Source organism: Ixodes scapularis, unplaced genomic scaffold (assembly GCF_016920785.2).
Source record: "Ixodes scapularis isolate PalLabHiFi unplaced genomic scaffold, ASM1692078v2 PGA_scaffold6__148_contigs__length_123643588, whole genome shotgun sequence".
Lineage (NCBI taxonomy): Eukaryota > Metazoa > Arthropoda > Arachnida > Ixodida > Ixodidae > Ixodes > Ixodes scapularis.
This window is the reverse complement of record NW_024609881.1, coordinates 55,243,822-55,266,940: the sequence shown is the minus strand read 5'-3', so window position 1 is coordinate 55,266,940 and position 23,119 is coordinate 55,243,822. Positions and strand designations below refer to the sequence as shown.

General features: G+C 47.9%; 1 protein-coding gene across 1 annotated transcript; it reads left to right on the top strand.

The window, feature by feature from the left end:
• The first annotated feature begins 69 nt into the window (after nucleotides 1-69).
• LOC8024966 (retinoid-inducible serine carboxypeptidase) lies at nucleotides 70-20,533 on the top strand. Its single transcript, XM_029970678.4, has 13 exons — nucleotides 70-334; nucleotides 403-539; nucleotides 3,150-3,239; nucleotides 4,862-5,017; nucleotides 6,393-6,467; nucleotides 7,060-7,170; nucleotides 10,355-10,483; nucleotides 13,553-13,646; nucleotides 14,222-14,335; nucleotides 15,190-15,252; nucleotides 17,170-17,247; nucleotides 18,752-18,906; nucleotides 19,589-20,533. The coding sequence occupies exons 1-13, from the start codon at nucleotides 274-276 to the stop codon at nucleotides 19,652-19,654; spliced, it is 1,329 nt and encodes a 442-aa protein (XP_029826538.2). The 5' UTR covers nucleotides 70-273; the 3' UTR covers nucleotides 19,655-20,533.
• Nucleotides 20,534-23,119: the final 2,586 nt, after the last annotated feature.

The window sequence follows — 23,119 nt, the reverse complement described above, 5'->3', positions numbered from 1 at the left end:
CCGGATTTTTAGTAAAAATCTGCTCCACATCGCCTGGCTTATCACTCTAGCCTTATCAAATGTTCGCCGTTCGGTGCTGAAACCGAAACCAGAAGTAACGAGGAGGGGTCCGTGCGCGCAGTGAGCGGTCGACGTCTGCTCCGAAGGATGCGCGTACATTGCACCGATGCGCTTGTCCGTGGCCCCAGCCAGGCGGGCACGCGAACCTGATACCTGCCCTGATAAGATGCGGAGAGCCAAAAAGCAGAACAGCTCAGCGTCACTCATTGCGCGATGGCTGTCTCGGTGATGATCTTCGTGCTGTTGTCGCTCGTCCTCGGGTCCTTGGGATACCGTAAGTTCCTCCTGACCTCTTTCCTTTCGTTGTTTTGGCCGCTTTGCCCCAACCGTCGCCTTATGCAGCAACCGCGGAAGCTGAGGGCAAGGAGTCCTGGAGTTACGTGAACGTCCGCAAGGATGCCCACATGTTTTGGTGGCTTATGTACGCTCACAAACCGGGGGACGGCTACAAGAGCGCGCCCCTCATCATCTGGCTTCAGGTGACTCTCGCATTGCGACCTAGACGTTAGTGAGGAGCGCGAGCTCTTACAGAGCAACCACGCGTGCAATGGAAAAGCTTGGAGGTGCGCGCGCACCCATACCTAGCCTCGAAGTATTCAGTAATATCTGGCCATGTAAGTCGCAGGTCTTGTCAAAGTGGCGAGCTGATTAGTTCTGCCTAGCTTACGTGATGCGCGTTAATCTGCTTTTAGTGTAAATCGTATTTGTGCAGAACGCAGCAGCAGTCGACGAGGACGTCGGTCACATGCAAAACCCCACGTGTCTAGAAAGCAGACAGGTTTAGTGAAACTTTTGAAAATATGGCAGTCCATTGAAAATATGTTGTGGGATATCCGTTGTAGAAGATTTGCCAGCCCTCGTTCAAGAGACTGAAGACAAAACGAAACCAGGAAGGAACGGAGTGTTTTGATCTCTACCCAAACTGTCAGATTATAAGCCCTTGTCATAAGCAGACTAAGGTTCTTCAGCAACCAAGGATGTTTGTTGAAGAACATCTTTGGTATGTATGCAAAAGCACATCAATGAAAAGTGAAATGTAGTGTACCTAAAACGAATTAACAAAAAAAAATGGCAGACTTAAGCAGAAATTCGTGTAGAAGCCGTTTCAGAAAGTGAAAAATTAAGGAGAAATTGACTTCGTGCCTGGGAAACGTGATGTAAATTTTTCTGAAATTTAGCAGGGAAACTAAATTTGTGATTAGGTTGCGTGACGTCAATTTCTCTAAATTTGTGCTTGGTCAGGTGACATCCAATTTCCCTACTCAATTTGGCGGGAAACCAAGTTGGTATATATGCCACGTGACGACCGGTCAAATGATGTCAACTTGTCCGCTAAATGTAGCGGGAAAATGTGACGTCACTTTTCCGTCTAAACTTAGTGGGGAAACTGAATAGGTGTAGGTCACGTGACATCGATTTCCCCGTTAAATTTAGCGTGGAAACTGAATGGACCATTCTAGGAAATTGCCGCTTCAAGGGGTTCAGGTATGAAAATACATGAACATGTGCTCAAGCAAGTGCGGTCGTCCCCTCAACCAAGGATTGGGCTTTCCCGAATTCTCTTAATTCTGTTTCTATTGTGGCTTATCTTTTTGTTCCCAAGTTCGTCTGCTTCTTGCGTAGGAGTTGCGGTAACGTCAGAACGACGCCGAGCTCCGAGTGGCTTCGAAAGGATAGTGGGTAGACCTCAATGCTAGATGCCTTGAGGTCAACCCACTATTGTTTCAAACAGCCAATAAGAACTCGGTGTTCTGACATTATCGCAACCCCCGTGCAAGAAGCAGAACTTGCGCTCCGCATCACGCTCCTTCCCTCTCCTTCCTAATCCGAGCATTGTTCCATCCTCAGAATCCATGAACCCTAAGTTCTCAGCTACATCTAGCGGGAAAATGCAGACAGACAGATAGGCACATTTTTGGGGGTTGGAGAGTTTCGTTAAAAAACATTTCTTGCTTTAAAAAAAAATACTGTCCACTTTTTAAAACAATGTTTGCTTAAAAAATTGGGGAGCGGGGAGGGGCAGATCAGTCTAGGTCACAAGTCTCTAAATGAGATTCATGGACATGTCAAAGGCTGCAAAAAATTAGTTTTTGTGGTTATGGATCAGAGAGTAATTGGCCTAATTGGCCAATACATCCATATACTTTTTTATTTTAAGCAATAAATAAAACATAGAAGCTCCTCCCACCTCTTTGTGCGAGGAGCTTCCATTGAACTTTTAACCTGCCACCAACCATGACTGCACTATAGCGTGCGTAACTTAATTTCATCATAAAAACTCCTGCTATTAAAAATATAGTGCTTCTGAACAACTTCATTTTCAGAAAGCCCCCATCTTTTGATATGTCAGTTTCCTCAAATTTCAACTTGAATAAAAATGTGTCTGATGTAACCCTATCAACCTTGTCACACACGACCTGAAAACCAAGAACCTTGTGTATATTTGATAAACGTGACTGAACTATCACCCTTATCACAGTGACCTCCTGTTGCGGAGCACTTAATATCAGCTCCTGTGTCCACTTCCAAGAGCTGCCTTCGATAAGCAGAACCATCTTCTTCCCCAACATGAAAAAAAAAGACTACAATTATTGCCCTTTTCAAATAATTTGGTATACCCGTAAATGTCTGCGAGCATGCACCCAGTTTAATGTAAGCCAAAAGGGCTAAAATGTCGCACTGGGTGCCTCCGGCATGCTAAGGTATGAAGCGGACTGCCACACTGGAACAGCAAAAAATGTCATTCACTCTTCTTTTTTTTTTAACAGGATGCCACATGATTTATGTGCTGCTAGCCTGAAAGCCAATGCCAGCTCATATTGCCACCATCCTGTATAATACCAAAATATGTGTGACAATTAGCAAATTTGAAGGAGATCTTGCTCAATCTAGCACATATCATGTACAAGCAATGCATAACAGCGTTTGACTTCGGTTAACAAAAAGGTTTCGGTGGAAGGCAAGAAAAAGTTATTCTTCCCCCGTGTCTTGTGCAAGTGAAGCATCAGTCCAAATGCTCCAACAGTTCCTATGGCCCTAATTAGTCTATTTATTCATTCATTCATTGCCTGGATGCCTCTTCGTCAAAGGGCGGACCAGGAGCATCCTCAACAGGGTATGGCAATTTCGCCGAAATTGGACCCCTGGATGTGTTCCAGAGACCTCGCAACCACTCCTGGGTAAGTCTAAGACCGCCATGCTGTCCTGTGCTTCCACTCATCATTGCAGTCGGTACTGTAAGTGTTTTCAGGGCCTAACTATAGCAGCTATAACTAGTTCATCAGATTTTTTTGGTAAGAGTTTTGCCAATGCCCAGTCGAAGACTGTTGCCCTAAGAATAAAGGCCCGTTCACACTCTTGCGACTGCTTGCGACCTCCTAAGCCTGGGTTCCTTAAAACTTGTTAAACCAGAAAACACACTGGCGTCATCTATTGGGAAGCAGTGTAAACTCGGCGGTCCGGCATATTTTTTTTTATTTCTCGAGCATTATCCTCTCTTTCTTGGCTCGAAAAACTTTTGACAATGTTATAAACGAGCCTTTCTATGGGTATTACGCACATTTGACCTCGAAAATCCCGCAAAACCTTCGCTCTTGTGAAATGCAGTTCCAGGGCGCCACAATGTCAGTGTGTTCCCTCATTCTAAAAACATTTAAGAAGTTGTAAGAGATCTCGTCTTTCTCAGTCGTACTCGGTCGCAAGAGTGTGAACGGGCCTTAAGAATGGGCAATGTACAGTCTAAGACACAACTTTTGCCGAGCTGCGTGTAGGAGAAGCCTCAGCGTCACTGAATGCAAGCTCTTTGAACGTTCTCCTCCAACTGAATACATTGTCCGAGGCTTCCCAGGAGTGCAAAACGACTAGCTTTTCTGAGTGCAAGGACCAGATCAATAAGACTAGCTTCTTTCACGAAAGTTCCCACGAAAATCTCGAGTGAAGCCGATGAGAGAGCTCAGAACTCGGAAAACGAATTCAGTGTAGGATTAACACCGTTACTAGAACGCTTGTGCAATGCAGGGTTACATCACTGCCCAGTTCAATCGACATCTATGCGGGGGTTAATACCAAAAAGCAGCATGTTAACTACTTCAATGTTATGCCAATAATGATGGATATATTCGCTGAAGGAGTTGAACCTCTAAACTGTAGAAGACAACTTCAAGAACCTCAGGACAGCAAGAGGTGTTAGCCATACTATTTATATACAAGTTACCGACACAACAGGCGTGCCTAACCTTGCCAGGCGCAAGGCGACAGTTCGGTTAAAAGTGTCGACTCCTATTCTTGGAGGATGGGTAAGATACAGCTCTGTCCCAAGACTTGTCAAGCTTGCTCGAGCGTCATGCCTCCATTAAAGGCCGACCTACAAAACCATTTTCCGCGGGAGAAGAGGTTTCCTCCTTGCCACCCAGAAAGGAGGAAACCCCTTCTCCTTTCCACGGAGGCTAGCTTCCGCACCCGCCCTTTTCAGGGGAGGAGGAGGAAGGAGTGCGAGAGGGGAGGGAGCAAAGGTCGTTGGGGAGCACTTTCCTACCGTGCAGACCAAAACCACCTCGGCACCCTTGGCAAAACACGACAAAGCCAGGCATTGTTGTTAAAACCAAAAGACCCGTTTCAAAAGTGTGCGCCATTTAGTAACTGCTACATCAATTATACGAGTCCGCCATCGCCTGGGTGCGTACTCCCGAGTATCTGGTGGACACAAGCCGCGTTGGCGGTCGGCGAAAACTCGGACCCTTCAAGGAAATGGGTCTACTGCTCGTCGGGGCTCCAGATGTTCGAACAGCAGTTCTACGTGCAGGTGCACTTTGCCAACCTGCTGTTTGTGGACAACCCCGTGGGGGCGGGCTACAGCTACGTGACCAATGATGGCGCCTATGCCCGTAACGAGTCGCAGATTGCCGACGACCTGGTGGCCCTGCTCTCGGTCTTCCTCACCAAGCTGCCGGAGTTCCAGGTTGGCTCCTGTCCGGCGATGGTTGTCCTCCTGTGGACAGTTGTCGAAGTTTGCTGCAGGTTTAGGACAGCGGGACAAGCCAGGGCCCCCCCAGCTTTCTGCTCGCCACAATTGGGGGCTTTCCCCCCTCCGGGCTGTGCTCCGCTGAAGTGGAAAGGGTGGAGGGCCTTGAGGGAGGAGCTTGCCCCACTATTCTTAACCTGCAACAGACTATGCTACCGTTTTTTGTTTTTTTTTTGTCTTTTGTTTTAATTTTGTTGCGCCAGCGACTAAGGAGAGGCACAAGACGAGACTTCAAAGCAGCGAGACTCGCAGACATTTTGACCATCAACAGAGGCCTCTGCCCTTAGCCCATGCTCATTTCTGGGCAGCGTATGTTGTTGTTCTTAATTACAACTTCTTTTTGACATCTCTTCTCGTATAATTTATGTTCAGCGAAGCATTCGAGCTTGCCTCGGCCATCAAACGGGCAGTTAACAATGTGGCAAAATAACAGTGACTGCTCTGCCAGGGTCGCTTTCCCGCAGTGCAACTGTGCCACAAAGGAAAGCGCACATAATGAAGCTAACCTAGCCTGCCTAAACTAATGTCTAGAGCAGACAAAAAGGTACAGGCACGCGAGCCTACTTCAGCAGAATTCAGGAAAACTTGCACGTGCAAGGTAATTTCCAAAGCGATGTGCCCGTGCCCATAGTTCTGTCTGCAGGTGTTTGTGTATGTGGGTTAATGCATATGGGGGGCCCCCTCGCACCATAATGATGCCATCACAGGCGCGGTCGGTGGCTACCACGTGCCTTCTCATACAAGAGGAAGGTAATGCCCACGTGCCGTTTCCACACTGGGAAGCCCTCGGAAGTCCATCGGGAGGGTTAATCTGTTAGTCATTGGTCCCTGCTTCTTGCAACAAAGAGCCAAGGATAATTGCGAACCTGTTGTGGTACTGCTGTTCAAGATGTCTCAAACATGCCTTATTCGAGTGCCAGTACGTGTTTGCAACGAGACTGAATACGAAATTACGTGGCTCGTTCTTTCAGAGTTTCTAACGCTCATGCATGCCCATCATGACGACTCGGCAGTGTTCGTGGGACCCGAGTTGGATTTCGGTTTTGAAAAACCGATGCGAGTCAAGTAGGTCTGGGTGCAAGGACAACGTAAAAGGTGTAGCGATTGCGACACTTTGGCAACATCTCAACTTAATTTATGGTGACAGTTGTGTGGAACAAGAAGTCTTTAGCATCGCGACAATCTACCAGTGTGTGTCAACAGGGAAGGAATGCCAAGCGGATATTTTTGTTGCACCACCTTTGTAGAAATCCCTCGTACAAATTTCGTTCCAACCTCCCAGTTTCCAGTAACTCTCCTATTCTTCCCACAGGTTGTGCCTCTGTATATCTTCGGCGAGTCCTATGGAGGCAAGATGGCTGCCATTTTCGCCTTGGCGCTCAACAAGGTAATCTTTCATGCAGCAACAAAAAAATCAAGCCGCTCTCGACTGTTCAGGCTTGGCCACAATATGTCGCAGAAGATGTTCTGTCCCGTGCAAGGAGTAGAAGAACATTTATAATAGAGGCACAAAGGAGGTCAACCAGCTTTCGGGGGCCGGTATGTTACCTCATGTCCAGGCAAGAGGGAATGTCCCTCGATGAAAGCACACCCTTGGGCACTGTTAGCTGAAATTGCTTTTGAAGGCTCAGAGGACGTGATGAAGACGAGAACAATAGGCAGCCACGAAATAGCACAGAAAACTGCAAAATCCTGCACACACCACCATCTAGCTCTTTGACATTATATTTCTGGTCCCTGCATGGCCCTTCATACGAGTGCGTACATTAAACGGCCAGTGGTTGCGCTGTTTCCGTTTCGCATCTGTACCATCTGCTTTCAGTCCCAAATGAATAGAAAAAAAAAAATGCTACTTCGATTTTTTTTAAAAACAAGGAGCACAGAATATGTTGTAAATCAGCCGGGCACAGGCAGTGTGTGCACAACGTCACGACAGTGTGAATGACCTTGCTGCGACTTCGATTCCTCCCAACCTGCAGGCTGTTTCCAGTGGCCAAATCCGCTGCCAGCTCAGGGGAGTGGTCCTGGGCGACGGATGGCTCTCCCCGATCGACTCCACGGCCACCTGGGGACCGTACCTCTACACCATGGTGGGTTCCTCCCTGTGCCATTGCGAAGCGCATCAGATATCCAGACTGCATACGACTGTTCTGCAAGCTCTAGCAATTGGGGGGGTCCCCTGAACCGTGTCAAGGCTCATCTGTCGACCAATACACCTTTTGCGGAAAAACCCAACAGGCCACACATGAAGCATGCAATGAATTATGGCAATGTCCTGTATGCTCCCCCTTGCAACCACAGTATCTACCGCGTGACACTGACGAGACACAGACAAAGGGTAGCGAGGTAATGTCTACAGCCAGGTTGCTTGGCTGCCCTCATCCTCATATCCTCCTTCACCTCCAAGGTCGGCTTCGTCGACTGCTACAGCCAGCTCTACAGCCAGTCCCCTGCATTCCCTTGGGTGCCACACCCTTTGCAAAAGGTCTATTGTTAAGGTGACACAGAATTTTTCAGAGGCTTTTGTAATGCTATCTACTGCAACCAGTGGCGTAGCAAGGGAGTCCAGCAGTCCAGCTGGATCGCCTTATTTCCAACTGGGACCAGTTCCATAATCCCGCTGGAAATCGGCTGATTTTCGCCTGATCGTCAAAACAAGAAATGACACCAAGGATGCCTGTAACATATATTTCAGAAAAAAAACTTGTCAGCAAGAAAGAAGATATTGTTTTCTTTCTTGATGACAAGTTTTTTCTTTGAAGCAGATGCTACTGGCGTCCACGGCGTCCTTTCTTTGTTTTGACGATCTGAGGCTTAGGTGGCAGCGGGTCATAGAGAAATATAGTTTTTCTCAATTATCTTTCGATCCAGGTAACGTCGTGCACTGAAACTTTCACATCCTATCCCAACCACTAGATCCACATTCTCACAAAGATTGAGCTTTCTGCAATGAATAATTTATTTACTCGGGCCAAAAAACACTGTTCTCTTCTCTTGGGAACTCCCTGTACATATAGTACTTTTATTTTTAAATTCAAAATGTTACTTATGACATTAAAAATAATTGTGGCCCAGGTAACTCATAGGCACAAATCGGAGTGCATAGAAGCTTTGGGGTGATCGCACAGGGCAGAAGATTAAGGAAAGGCAGATCTGCTGATAAAAACATGCAATAGTTATGACACAGGACATTAAAGGGCAACTCCGCTTCATTTTTGATATTTAGAAAACTATATAGCCCTCTTCAGTATCATATAGGAAGACCCCATGTCAAATATTACGATTTGATTCCGTTTATATATTTAATAAACTAGCCAGCAAACCTTCAAGCGAGCCAAGTCGCCGAAATCTGCCGACTCTAGCGTGCGGTGCAAGGCGCAATCATCAGCGCAGTCAATGCCACGGAGTTGGAGCAGCCGACATTGAGCCACTACGTCAGAGGCATGACTACGTCATTCTCACGTTTTGTTTGTTTTTACTTCTCAGAGCGAAATTGAACGATGACGTCACGAGTTTCTCCTCCCGGTGTTGGCTGACTGGGCGTTCACGGGATCACAGTACACGGATGCGCTAGTTTGCGCTGCCCTGCGCGCTTATCGGTCTGTTTCTCCGCTCCCCTTCTCCTCTTTCGTCTTCTCCCCTTCCCTCTCTCCCCCGGGCCATCACCGTCCATGCCATGCGAAGCGACCTGCCCGTGTCGCATGTCCTGTCCCTCGCCCCCACGAACGTCACAAGACCACGTGGTTCGACGTGACGTGGCCATGACTCCGACGACCCGAGACCAATGTTGCCTGACGCAACCGAAGTTTCGGTTTCGGTATCAGCTGATGTTTAAATTAGGATTACACAAATAATATTCCACATTTCGCGAATCCGAAGACGTAGAGTTGTCTAGTAGTGCTTTGTGAATTTGAATCACATGTAAGCCTAATTTTTTCGGAATTGAGCGGAGTTGCCCTTTAAGCAGGATTGAGAACGCAAATTAATTTGAAGGGGGGACACTACCCAGAAAAAAACATTTCTGCAAAAAAGGTTGATTTTGAAAAATTGCCATACTAACATCCACCAACACCTAGAGAGTATTCCCAGAAAGTTCCATTAGTTTACACAGCATAGTTCATTTTTTATAAATTAATTTCGGTCAAGCGATGCTAAAGAAAAGGTGAATGCATTTTTCCCCGTTCCACTTTTCGGCATAAATTACACTTTAGGAAAACTATCATTTTTCTATTACACAATAAAGAATTATTCTTAGGTGGTTTTCTGGGATAGAATTTTGTGAGGAACATGCTTGGCTGGTTAGTTTTTCTACTCTAACTTTCTTTAATGCTAAAAAGCAACATTTGTAAAAAAAAAAACTTGCACGTAAAACAAAGTTCTAATCTTCTTAGGGAGTTATACTTATGAAAAACAATGCAAAATAACTAGCTGGGAATGTGCTACGGGTATTCCTACGACCATATATTACACATAAAAATTACAAGTTTTTATATTATTTTAAAGTGATAGTTTTCCTATGCAAACACACTGACTTCCATATTGTAACAAGTTACAGAATTGGCATAGGACAATGAAATTTGGCAGGGATGGTGTTTCCACTCATATATACTTTCACTGCAAATTTGATTGAAATCAAGCAAGCGGTATACAGAAGTTGACTTTTCTGGGTAGTGTCCCCCCTTAACAGACCGTAAAATACTGGGCAAGCGCCCACTCAAAATTTAGAGGTAATTGTGAAAAAATGGGGGATGGGCGCCTGTCCGGTCATCAATTTTACATATAAATGTACTGTGCATATTTTCTCAAATCTTACAAATTTGGGTATGGGCGCTTAATGTGGAATGGGCGGATGCGCGGTGTTCTACGGTAGTTACACAGGCATGAAACGGGGGACTACAATCGGTGATGATAGTGTGCGATGAATATGGCGAGAACCCACATTTTAATGTAGTCTTCTCTCATTCTTTCCAATATTTATTTGTGCGTTTCGTGTGCCTCACTGCCTTTTTAAAATTTTGCGTTTATTTTTGCACTGCGGGTCGTGTCACTGGAAAGACCGCAGCCATGCGCAAGCTGGACCTGGCCCGTGGGCTGGAGACCCTAATGCAGACTGCATCAAAATCCCCCAAAAATCTTGTTCTTAAAAAGAAAAGGAAGAAAAAATCTTTAACGATTGCTGTTTGTTTACAGAAGTCTAGTTAGCGAAAATGCTCTATAGTGACCCGTGGCTGTAGACAGTACATTGAGCCTAAGGCGTCTGTCGTGCATGTGCAGTCAATGCTGGACAAAGGAGACCTGCTGTCACTGCATCATGTGGTGCTCAGCATCAGGGATGCCCTCGATCATAGAAAGCTTGTCAAGGCCACCCAGCTCTGGACCACCGCCGAAGACCTCGTCGAAACCGTAAGCCTCAGCCATGGCTCGACACTGGGAAGTCTCTCGCTGCAGATGTTACCAGTGGATGCACCTATAGTCGGTGACAGGTCAAGAACGAAGCGAACGCTCCTCCCACCCCTTTCCACTTTAGCAAAGAGAACGCTGAAGGGGAGGCGACATTTTCTTCAGCATTCGCTCTGCTAAAGTGGAAAGAGGTGGGAGGAGCTTCCACTTCGTTCTTGACCTGTCACAGACTGTAGTCACAAAACAAGATTGCTCGAAATTTAGCTAAACTCGTTGTCTGTTCCCCCTTTCTATGCATCTTCCTCATGTTTAATCACCAACAAACATCGCTCAAATAGTATCCCAAATATTAGGTCAAAATATTGTTTTTTCACGAAGTTATTGAATTTACAGCTTTAGACCTCACCGTGTTTTTCAAAATGAAAGTCTCTACTGGCAACAACGAAAAAGTTACGTCAGCGGAACGCAGGGGTTCACTCTTTGGACTGTAGAATTTCTTCCCAACTGGTTCGAAGCAGTTTCATGGTGTCAAATGAATGCTTTGGAAGCTTACTCCAGTAACCACACTCCAGCATGGAACAAATGATTGGCATGTTCCATTTTTTAGTCTGCTTACTCGACTGGCAAGCCTGCTTGCCAATGACATCACGGCACTGAAAAGTGTGGGCATATTTATTGTTGGTTTCTGCATCATTTTCCATTTACCGATTTCACAATAGCTATTATGAATGTTGCAATACTATATAGCATACTGGAAAGGGTAAAGGCTGGGGAGTCAGAAAGTATTGATCGTTGAGGTAGCTCAAAAATCCTGTAGAGTAGCCTTTCTAAAGGATAAACACCTTCATTCCCTGAACGTCTTTTTGGAACCGCCATTTTGTTGCCTGGTACAGAGCAGAAGCATTCGGAGATTGCTACCATTAGAAAATGTGGCTTTTTGAACTTTGGATACGACGTTAGGAAGCTCGGGTCATATCAGTTTGGTTCATTCCGGACTGTTAGAACATTTCTGAAGGGTGAAAAAGCATTTCTCGTCTTTTCACGTAAAGATTCAGGTAACTGGCGACAACAATTTTAATTAAGAGGACCATTGAAGTGGTGCCACTCTGAAGCATTGCACATTTGGTGGCCCCAGTTGCACCTTGTGCAAAGAGTAACGAGCAGCTCTTGGTTTGTACTAAGGGATGTCGACAAACTGGTGTCAAACGTACTTTCAGGAATTCAGTCCACAACAAAAGGACACTGAAATTTTCTTTTTTCTGGAGAAAAAAAAATTTGGGCCAGTAATTACCGTTTTGATTGTATAGTGATGCAACAATCAAAGCGGTCTTCTTTGCCTGGCTAGTTTCTTACCGATTTCATCACAAATTAACAGCTGTCGCTTTGTACGACATTGAGTAATGAGAATGTATGTTCAAATCGAAAAACCCAGACGAGGGACACACAGAGGGTAACAAACATGACACTGTTGCAAACACGGCGGCAAGTTTATTCTCAAAGCTGCATTCTATATGATCTTTAGTTCGTGCTCTCTGGTGTTTCTAGTCTCCATGTTTTTCTTCTTGGTCATGTCACCAGTTCACCTTTATTTCAGCCATAAATATACCGCATTCAAAGGTTACTTTTTTTTTTTTTTCATGTGACTCGGTCACAAAGATCAGCTTACATGATAAAGAGAAAGTTCATTTATATTGTGGAAAACACGTGTAGCAGTAAACTCGGCAACTTTTAGCTTCTTCCAACTACAAAATGAGAACCTTGAACTATAGGGCTTCTACATCGTTACCAGAGATGTTAAACGTGTGGAAACAAAAAGCGGTACATTCGTGAAATCAGGGAAGAGCTGCGAGTAACAATGCCAGAATCACTCGTTTCTTTGTCGCAAACAGTCTTCTCTCCTTCTTCACGTCGCGTCTTCGTCGAAGCTTGTCGCCCGCGAGGTAATCGAGTCTTCCTCTAGCCATCAGTCTGCTCCCAGTAAGCAAATGTGCAACCGACACTGGTCGCAGACGTGACAAACACAATTCGCTGGATACTTGACCGCGTGTAAAAAAAAGAGTCCGCCCATCTGTTGTCGGTTGGTAATACAGAAACGCCGTGAAGAGCACTAACAAGGTGTTTTCTTTGCGACTGTGGCGCCTAGAACACGTCTCCCACTGGTGTGTTTACCACGTCTCAAAAAGCGGTCCCTCGATTTCCGCTCGATGATGTCGTAAAAGCGTCTTGTTGTCGCCGGCCACAACCCTGGTGGTGTTCCTGCAGCAGACACCCATTCTGCTGCATGTTGCTCTCCAGTTTCACTCCAAGGAGGCCTCGGCAGCCTGGAGTCGGGACTCCGCGACGACACCGACGCTCGCATTTATTTTCGGGACTTGAGGCGCCGACCGCCAGGATCGCAACATCAGACAGCGTAACACGCCAACTTCATTCGTTTCCACTTCGAGATTGCTTTGAATGCATGGGTGAGTTAGAGTCGGTAAACACACCAGGCGGCGACGCATTCCAGGCACAACAGTCAAGCCTGCGAGTAGTGTGCGACCAGTCCTTCAACAAGTATGCCTTAAAGGGAAGCTATGGAGCTTCTTGAAAAAAATGAGTTAGAAGTGAATTCTAGTGTTTTTTTAACCCGTGAACCCGAATACCCAAACCATTTGCTGTGCAAGTATTGTTAAACGCGAGAAAACGCGAAAGACAGTCGCTGTACGTGACGTCACCGACGGATCTTTTGGCTGCCCAAGGCTAGGGAGGCGGGGCTTCAGCCCTATTTCGAAATTGCTCTTATGGCTCTCCGGCACGTCGCATTAATACATAATTGCGATATCTGTTATTCTAAAGGCCAAATGGACGCAATTCAAGCGCTTTTTCGCAAATGCAGAAGTGCCCCATCTTCCCTTTAAGGATGCAGAAACATAAGGTGCAACAGACGTAAAATGCTGTTAGTGTCCGTCCTGTCTTGCATTGGAATGACAAGACGCGAGTCTTCAAGGGTCTGTTCTGTGCCTCTGTTCTCTGCGACAAATGGACCTCGTGACCGCCCCTGCTCAGCGAGTGTTCAGTGCAGCCTTCTTTCAGTTGACCAACGGGGTGGATTGGTACAACATCCTGGCACAGCAGTCCAAGCAGTTTGGGCATGGTACCGTGTCCTTTCCAGAGGGGCACGTCTTGCGTGAGTACACCATGAGGCGCGCCTAAACTTGGCTCGCATTTTAAGAATGTGCCGCATGGGCCAAACAGGTTGCACTCTTCGAACAGGCTGCGGAAATGGGCCTTCCCAAAGTTACGACGCAACGTTTACTAGAGACAAGCAACTCGAAAGCATATTTTTGTTGTCGGGAGGGAGTATCGGGGTATAAAGTTTAGCCAAGCAGAAACAGCAAAACTTTTGAGCGTCATGTGGTCGATTGAAGGCTGGCACACGTGTCCCACGTCGATAGCAACACCAAAGTGTTGCCCAAATAATTTAAGAAAAGATACCGAGAAAACAGCTGAAACGGAACTATAATGGCTAAGAGAGCCTTTGTACATTCCGGTCCATACTGTATGTATTAAATTATTCCCGAGACTTCAAAACGAGATTTGATTTGTCTGAAACATAACCGCCATGAGAGGCTGAGTCGTCTCCAGCTTCGATGGCTTGGCATCGCTATCGATGCCGAAACCACCGACGTTGGAAATGGCGAGAGTGGGCGCATTCCACACTGCTAATCTCCGTCGCCCGTCACCGCCTTTGCCTCCCCGCAGACAGGGCGTTCGAGCGCCACGTGGCCCCGCTCTACGCTGACAGCCTCTCTGCCCTCATGAACGGGCCAATCAGAGACAAGCTAAGCGTCATCCCGGCCAACGTCTCCTGGGGGGGTGAGTACATCCAGTCACTGCGAGTCGCTCCTCTCGCCGTAACTTGGCAAACGGCGAAGGCTACGGTCCTGGCGAGCCAATCGGCGCGTCGGAAAGAGACACTCAACAATACTCTTATCTCGCCGGTTGTGCGGTGCTGTCGAAACCACAGGCGGGAGGAAGAGGACGGCCACTTTCGTAAGAATTTCGAGCGACGGGCTAATGTCCCAGGGAGCCGAAAGCGACGTCCGGGACGCACAGAAGGTCCGGGTAAGAGGGGAGTTCCTCCTTTCCCCATTCTCCAACCGCTCGGGTAACGCCCTCATTCTCGCACCTTTGGCGGGGGCCGTCCCACATTTCGACTTTGTAGCAGTCCCCCTTTGCCAAGTTACGGTGAAGTGAAGTACAGTGGAATCTCGTTAATTCAAACTGGTGGATGATTCAAACTCACATGTAGGACCCGTCCTATGTGTTCCTAGGAAGGAAACTCCCGGTAATTCAAACTTTGCATTATTCAAACAAAGTTTTGGCCCCATCAAGTTCAAACTAATGAGATTTCACTTGTAGTGTGTTCACCCAACCCTCCCGTCGTTTCTACGTCCCCTACCGTCCACCGGCATGGGTCGCACGTTCGACACGAGCATCGCGTCGACGTCTGGCGGGGATTCTCGCGCCTTTTGCCGATCTAATGCTGACCTCGGCTGGACGTCGACACGGTGCTCGAGCCAAATCAGCGCCCCACTCCGGCCCCCGAGTCTGGCACCGTGGCCCCGTCCTTCGGTCGTCTGTCAAGCGTCGATGTTTGAATTTGTGCTTTTTCGCGTTCACATTGGAAAGCCAATGCCGCTCGATTGTTTGGCCTTCCCCTCTTGCAGGCCAGTCCACGGGAGTGTTTGAACACCTCCAGGAGGACTTCCTGCTGCCCGCCGTCGCCACAGGTGAGACGACGACACGCACCGCGCACGAGAGGAGGGAAGCACTTCCTGTTTGGCGTGAGCTGACAGTCGAGAGAGAAACCGCACCGCGGGAACCAGTGGTCGTTTCGTCGTAACCCTTCTCTGTTGTGGGCAAAGGAAAGTGAGACGAGCTACTCCCACAAAGCCTTTCACTCTCTCCACCTCGGCGGAGCAAACGCCAGAGAGGAGGCAAGCAGGGACTCATTTTGTGTCCAGCGTTTGCTTTGCTAAGGTGGAAAGAGTGAAAAGCTTTTTGGGAAGAGCTTATTAGGTTTTCTTTTATTAAAAAATTTGGGCTCTATTTCTTCTTAAGGTCCGTATTTTTTACAAACTATGTATCCTACTAATCCTACCTAGAAGAACATCTTCTCAATGCGTCAATTGCAAGCTCCAAGTTGCCATTCCTCACTGTCAGACCAGAGCCTATGACAATTCCTTCGTGCCTGGAACATCATCAGAGTGGGATCACCTGCCGAAATCATTAGTACCAACACCCTCGTTAAATTTGTATAAAACTGCCGTTAATAATTATTTCTGCACAAGCGTTCCACAACTGCACTTACTTTCTATTTTTCTCCCTTTTGCCACATTTATTCGTCTTCCCTCTGCACTGCCTACAACGCTCCAAAGATATTGCAGTAAATAAATTAAAACTTAATTCTCGGAAATTATGAATAAAAATATAATATCCCCACATAAACCTACCCATGAATGCTAGTACCGACGGCTTAAAAAGGGACTTCTTCGTATTTAGAAAAGGTTTCGTCGAAAATTTGAAACTGGAGTGACCTCTCCCAACGGCCGCCGAATCTGCCTTCTCGCCAGACTGTGAAATATACAGTCATGTTTTAACGCAGAATGTCTTGTACAGCTGATTTTGGCCTTTTCAGAGTTGTTCGTTATGAAAAAGCATTAAACGAATAGGCCGCTAAATTTATCATGAAAATATCCTGTCCTATCGCTCAATCCATAAGTGTATGAGCTAACTCGAGACAAAACTAACAAATATGTATGCATATGCAAATAATATACGGACTAAACGCATTCTGCCCAATTCAGACTTTGCACGCAAAATGAAAGGGACACCCCCCCCAAGAGAAAATAGTGCCCATGTATTTCTATTGTTGAGAGTCTACTGGATGTCTTGCCATCTAGAACTGGTCATTTTTATTGACTAAAGCCCAACAAACAATATGCCATTGAAAACAAGCTTCTACAGAAAGCACTTGAGTGCCCCTTAAAGTGCAGTTCCTCGAATTGATCTGAATGGACGAAAATATTACCAGTCAAGCCTTTTGGTGATTTCCTCGGTTTTATCCGAAAACATGAGCCTAGTCACGACACGCTGAACCGGTAAAGAAAGGTTGTCCATTTCCTCACTGGCAGCTTGTTTCATACTCCCTTCAAGCTAAGAATACTAAATGTTTTGTCATTAGGTGTTTTACTGTCACATTGAATACACAAACAAATGCATAGCGGCTTGCTACACCCTGAACTTTCGTGCGCCTCTGCATTTTAGCACACTCCATTGTTTTATCCTTCTCAGGAAAAGACGTGTCCGATCACCCGCTTGCAAATGTTTTTCAACGCCATTTCACCAAATACGTATTCAGATGCCTTTACAAATTCTTTCAAACACAAACTTAAAACTTTGCTTTACCCATTACAACCATATCATTCTCCCATCTGTGTTGTCCACATTGTTTCAATGCTTGTGCATTGTATCGAGCCTTCGGTCGTACAGAGGCACGGAATAATAAAGTATTATTGCCAATATACAGGCAGGAATGCAATGCAAAAGGCCCCGCATATGCTACTGCAACGAGCGAGAGACGAGGTCTTTTTCTTACATGGCCCTGTATTGCTGGGGCTCACGTCCTTATGGCACAACGTGCGCAGTGGACAGGCTGCTGAACGAGACCGACATCCGTGTGGTGGTCTACGGAGGCCAGCTGGATCTCATCGTCGACGCCCTCGGTGAGTGTTCCACCACCACCGCGCGACCTTGGCACAACCCAGCATACCCATCCGAGAGTATTGACAACTTCCACGAAATCGACGGCACCTAGCGGCTGGAACAGAAAGCCGTAGCGGCAGGTTTGCCCACCGGTTTTCCCGAGCTAATCGGATATTCACAGCGACTGGCGACGAAAGACCAAGCCGCGAGAGTAGGCGAAAAACACGAGACAAAAATCACCAATATACTTGACACGGGAACGTTGCCCTCAAAGCTCTTTCTGCCGTAAAGCCGATGGCCCGAAATGATTGTCACTTGATCTTTAGAACGATAGTCAAGGCATAGCCGTTTTTAGTTCACCAATCGTCGTTTTACGGTTTCTCCGCCATCAGTTGACGGGCTTCCAAGCGTCGTTTTACGGTTTCTTGGGAGAAGGTGGTTCCAAGGCCTGTTCACACATACCTCAGCACTGGTAGTCAGTACTGGAAATGGCATTGACCTTGCCGAGTAGGCACTATTTTTGCGTTATATTAGTGGAACATCGCTGCATCAGTGTTAGGTTCAAGTGAATGCTGCACCAGGCAGCCCCTAGAATTGATTTACCGCTGTGGTGCATAAGTGCACCGTCTTTTAATGCAATATCTAGGGCACATGGCGTTCATCCATGTTCCACTTCAGGTCAAATGGCTCGGTGGATTTCAACGACGGCGCAATCAGCTGGCAAACTCTATTTGACCCGAAGATAAATCCGGATGTTAAATGATGGCCTCTGCAGATGTTTACGCACAAAGCTCGGGAAGTCGGCGAATAGCTAACACAGTGTTCCGGCACAGCAATGCTCTAGGCAAGAGGGGAAATGTATGAGAGAATTCACCCTCTTCTCTTTCAACTTCAATGCAGTTATTTGACCAAGAGAAAACTGTCAACTGCAACCCACACCTAAATAGCAAAGACACTCAGCTGGATTGTCTACATTATCTTCTGGAGACCGATGCAGAGCGCAGATTAGACCAGAGTGCCGTGTCAACATTCACTTGGGAATAGCGTTGTCATCGACTGAATGTGAATCTCGAAACGAACGCTGACGCAGCATTCGTGGCGAATTTTCTGTCCCACACCGTCCTCTGGCCACATAAAAAAACACGGAAATGCTATTCACGAAGTGTTGCTGCATCATATGCAGGAGAAAGAGAGGAAGTTTACCGTGCCTCCTTCTTACCCTCACCCCCAAAGCTAACCCTGTTAGCGGCAGTAGTTAGTGGCGTTCCTTGCAGTTCTGGCACTGTGCCTTGGTCCTAACGTACGTAGCGCAAAAAAATCGACGCAGTGTACCGCAACGACCGCGACTTTAGTACGGTGCATCCCCAAGATCGTTTTTGGGTGCCGTTCGTTGCTACGAGCCTCGTTTGATGCCGCATCCCACTCTCGCGCGACACGTCTGGCTCGGAATTTATTATGGCGACCTAACTCGTGCCGGGCGATCAATGTCAAAAAGAAACTGGACTCGGCCAAGAACGGTTGCAGGCACCCTCCAGTGGCTGGACCGACTGAACTGGCCTGGCATGACGGGGTTCCGGGGGGCCCAGAAGCGAGTGCTGCTGGTCGACGGAGCCACGGCCGCCTTCTACAAGTCCTACAAGAACCTCGCTCTTTTCTGGATGCTCAAGGCCGGGCACATGGTAGGAACCCGAGCCACTCGAAATGACGCCGACCTTGCGGCTCGCGTCCAAAAGCTGATTTCTGCGATTGTAACCGACGCCGGGAGTGGAACAGTGGCTTCCCGCTGCCATCATTGGCGATCTCTTCGCTGTAGCTTGAGTGCGATTCCCGACGCGCGACACCGCCCGGTAACTCTCGATGACGACTATACTCCGCGACAACTTTTCTTGGCAATGCAGTGGAAGGTACGTCCCGCGTCCCCTCTCCCATTTTGAGTGTAGGTAGGCTCTCCTCCTCTCCCCACTTCCGGGGAGAGGAGGAGAGCCCGCGCATACTCAAAATGGGAGAGGGGACGCGGGACGTACCTTCCACTGCATTGCCAAAAAAAGTTGTCGCGGAGTATAGAAGTAAATACGAACTGCAGCTGTCGAACAAACTCGTTTCATGCTACGCAAAGTTATGAGCCAACCGTCGTTTCGAGGGAACCTAGCCCAGCCCGAGCAGCAAAGCAAAAGAAACGAGTACATTCAATACCTGCATCTGAACCGTACGCTTCACATTCGATCGCTTTCAATTCGCGAAAGAGCCGCCCGTGCAAACAGTTCGTCAGCGAGCCCCGTTTCCCGCGAGGGAAATCGGGAGGGGGTTCTGGCGAACCAGTCGGTGGCTCTCCCTCTGAAGATCGACCAATCCTGTTTGCAGGTTCCGGCCGACGCCCCCCAGGCAGCCGAACAGATGGCCAGAAACGTCCTCGCGGGCAAGCTGTGAGCCTCGTTGCCGGACTTTTTTTATTATTGTCGCCGGGCGTATACAACGAGCCGTCGGCCGTCCTGCTTGCAGCCGGTGAAGTGTGTCGTTCTTCGTCGCCGTCGTCCGTCGCCACCCAGAGGAGAACAAAGCCCCTGCATGCTGTGGGGGGGGGGGATGGAGGGCAATTCCAGGGTCCAAACCCAGGGTCCAAACAAGCTTGCAGTCCTCCCAGCCCCCGGACACCCTGTACAGTCGACGGTGGCACCGTGGTCGACGCGGCTCTTTCGTTATCGTGGCCGAAGGCGGTCATTAATTTTAAACCTGTCTGTTTTGTAGTTTAACAAAAGTACGCAACTTCAAGAGAAGTGATGAACGTTCATGGCTTGAGTTGTACTTAAATTTTAAAGCTAAGCGTCATTCGTTGTCGTAAATAGTAGAGTTTGTCGTAAAAATGCGATGGTCATGTTGGATGCCGCTTGATTTTGCATGTGGCCTTCAAATATCATGGTGGCCATTTTAATGGAGAAAACATGTGCAGTCCTTTATAAATATGAGTTCCCTCAGTCTGACCTTCCCACTTCCACGCACCCCCAAAAGAAAAACGGGAGTACACACTTCCTTCAATTGCACATTCATTGCCTGGCACTTTTTAGTGGAAATGGCAATGGCGGCACTGCAGTACGCCATACATTTGTTTGCACTGCTCTAGTAGTTCCAAGCTCGAAGAGCATGCATGCATCAGATGAGCACATTCTCATCCTAATCATGACCACTTTCAAGAGTTGAGATCCTCAGTGCCTCGTATGCAACTCTGCACATCAGCTTCCCCCCCCCTTCCCCTTGCAGATGAAACGTGCATTTATAAATGCTGCCAATAAAATTTTCCTACCCCAGCTACGTCGGCTTCTCATGGGAAAGATTGTCTTCGCTACCACATTACCTCGAAAGGCTAAGCCAGTGCTACAAGTATACCTAGAGTTGGCTCTATATGAGGGTTAACCAAAAAGTGAGGTCACGAGAGCTCCCACGGACAAACTTCATTCCATGGGCGTAGCACCAGTACTATGTCACTGGTGCACATTACTTATCAACATAGTCACCATGCTTGTCCAAACATTTGTTCCCACAATGCACCGACGCAGACGCAGAAGAAATCCATGTTGAAGTCCCCGAAGCTGGCATGAACTTCCGCGTCAGTCGTACATCGCCTACCGCCCAGGTGCTTCTTTAAAACTCCGAGGGGACAAGAATCACTGGGTTCCAGGTCGGGGCTGTAGAGGAGGATGCCCCAGCGCCGTAACAATGCTTGCGTGCTGTTAGCCAAACATACGAACGGCGTGTTTTTTTGTGTTTTTTTTTGTTGCATTTTTTATGTGTTTTTCATGACACGACATAAGCACCATACATCGAAACGAGCCGACGATGAACTTCTGCTGGCAAGATGACCTTTAGATGCAAAAACCCAATTACACTAGGCACTTCCACATTTGACCGTGTTTCTGGGAGCGTAGCCATCTTGGAACTGATGCTGCGAGGGTCCGACGCAACATGTGCGCCATTCAACGGCTGCTCGATAGAGCTAGGGGTGGACGCAGGTGTTTCTTGAAGGGGGGGTCAGGTGTTGGCAGCGTACAATATGATTAAGACCCCCCCCCCCCCCCCCCCTTTTCATTTGCACGCCCTGAAGCTTTACAGACGCAGAATTCAAGAGGGAATCAGGACATCCGGACCCCCCCCTCTGAATCCGCCCCTGCATAGAGCCATAGTCTCCGGCTGCGGCCCTAACGGGAAATTCAAACGAGGGGAGGAATACGACGCCCATGAGAACTCCCGTCACCTTACTTTTTGACTAACCACGCCGGGTGCCACTGACCCAAGTGACGCCCACTGCCTTTGTCACACCGGTTTTTACTACAGAGAAGTTTCACTAGCCAGCCATTTGATTAGTCCCGGCCCACAATATTTAGGGGAACAAAATGCACTACGCTGTTAAGTCGTCGGCAATAATATTGCGCCAATCCAAAGGTCCTGACACTCCGTTCGGGAACCTTTCACAAACAAAGCGCTTCGCAATAATGAGCGCCTCCGGCCAGGAACCCGTAGCCCGGCGTCCGAGGTCGGGTGGCCCCCTGTCCCCTCGACTCCATGCAGTGCCCCCAAAAGGGCTCCCAAGGGCTCTCCCAAAGGACTCCCCAAAGGACACCCCCCCAAAGGAGTGATGTGGGCCGCCTTTTCGCCGAACCCCACTGTGCCGGGGTTGGGGACGGGGGGTCCAACAGCGATGGGCGCTGTGAAAGGGGCGGCCCCGAGAGAAACACTTGCCTCCTGCATACATACAGTGAACAGAGTCAGGGCGGGTGCCGGCCAGGACCTCCCAACAAGGCTCCCTCCGCCTGAGGGGGGACAAGAGGGGCCCTCCGTCACCACCGTGCCCTCAAACGGCTACCCCCTTCTCGGCGTCCCACCCCTAGTACGGCTACGGCATCTAAAACACGGCCAGTCCCTAATCCTAGCCCGCCCGCCCGCCCGCCCCCCCCCCCTTGAGCAAAGGTCCACGTGCTGTGGCAAACCGAGCGGTTTTCACGAGGGGAAAGTGCGTCTCCTAAACGTGCCATTCCCCCCTGTCGAGCTACTGCATGTCTCCGGTGTCACTACAGCGAATTTTGCGCAAAATTATTGTGCCACAAATTATTGTGCGACCTACAAAAAGACTGTTGTGTCCCGCATGGCGCGAGTGCGCAATCTGCAAAACTGTTGTGCAGCTCTCACAAATGCATTGTATCTGCCGCCTGGAACCACCAAATATCCTATACAAGGCCACTGGAGGTTTGTCTTCAGTCAGATTTCTATAGAATGAAATGATCTTCCGCATATGTACTCCAAAATCACCAGTGAGAGTTACAACCCGTTCATCCCAGCACAATCTTTTAGGGAATCTGTAACCCGCAATAACAAGGTTATAAGTTCCATGTGCTACCATTTTCTTGGCCAGAGGGCAGTACAGCCGACTTTACCACTGAAAATCTAACTTTCGGTTCTGCAACCTTGCCTTTCCGCGTCAGCAAAATTGGACAACATTACTGGCGCCTCCAACGACCCTAGCTGCACTAACCCCTATTGCTCCTCTTTCCACCTCCTGCCTACATGAACAAATGTGACCTAAAATAAAAACTTCTAAGAACTTGGAGGAATATCTGATAAAGACGCGCACTGGTAAGCTGTAGGACTTGCAGGTGGCAACGTTTCCCACTGTAAGATATGTGAGAAATCCTTGGCTCTAAACGAAGAAGGGCCTTTTGCAAAATCCAAATGACAGGTTCCTTGGATCAAAGTTATGCGAATGGTACTCTCAAACTTGTACGAAATGAGGTCTGGCTACGTCAACAATTGAGGCTAGATGTAGGCAATTTGTGGAAACAAAGTATCATATGTGAAAATCTATACTAGCATGCATGGATGCTGGCACGTGACGATCATGACAAG

Bases quoted from the DNA above. Each gene is read 5' to 3' on its own strand.
- LOC8024966 (XM_029970678.4), top strand. From the start codon at position 274: ATGGCTGTCTCGGTGATGATCTTCGTGCTGTTGTCGCTCGTCCTCGGG. The intron at 15,253-17,169 runs GTGAGACGACGA...CAACGTGCGCAG, and splicing joins GCTGCCCGCCGTCGCCACAG to TGGACAGGCTGCTGAACGAG. The intron at 18,907-19,588 runs GTAGGAACCCGA...TCCTGTTTGCAG, and splicing joins TGCTCAAGGCCGGGCACATG to GTTCCGGCCGACGCCCCCCA.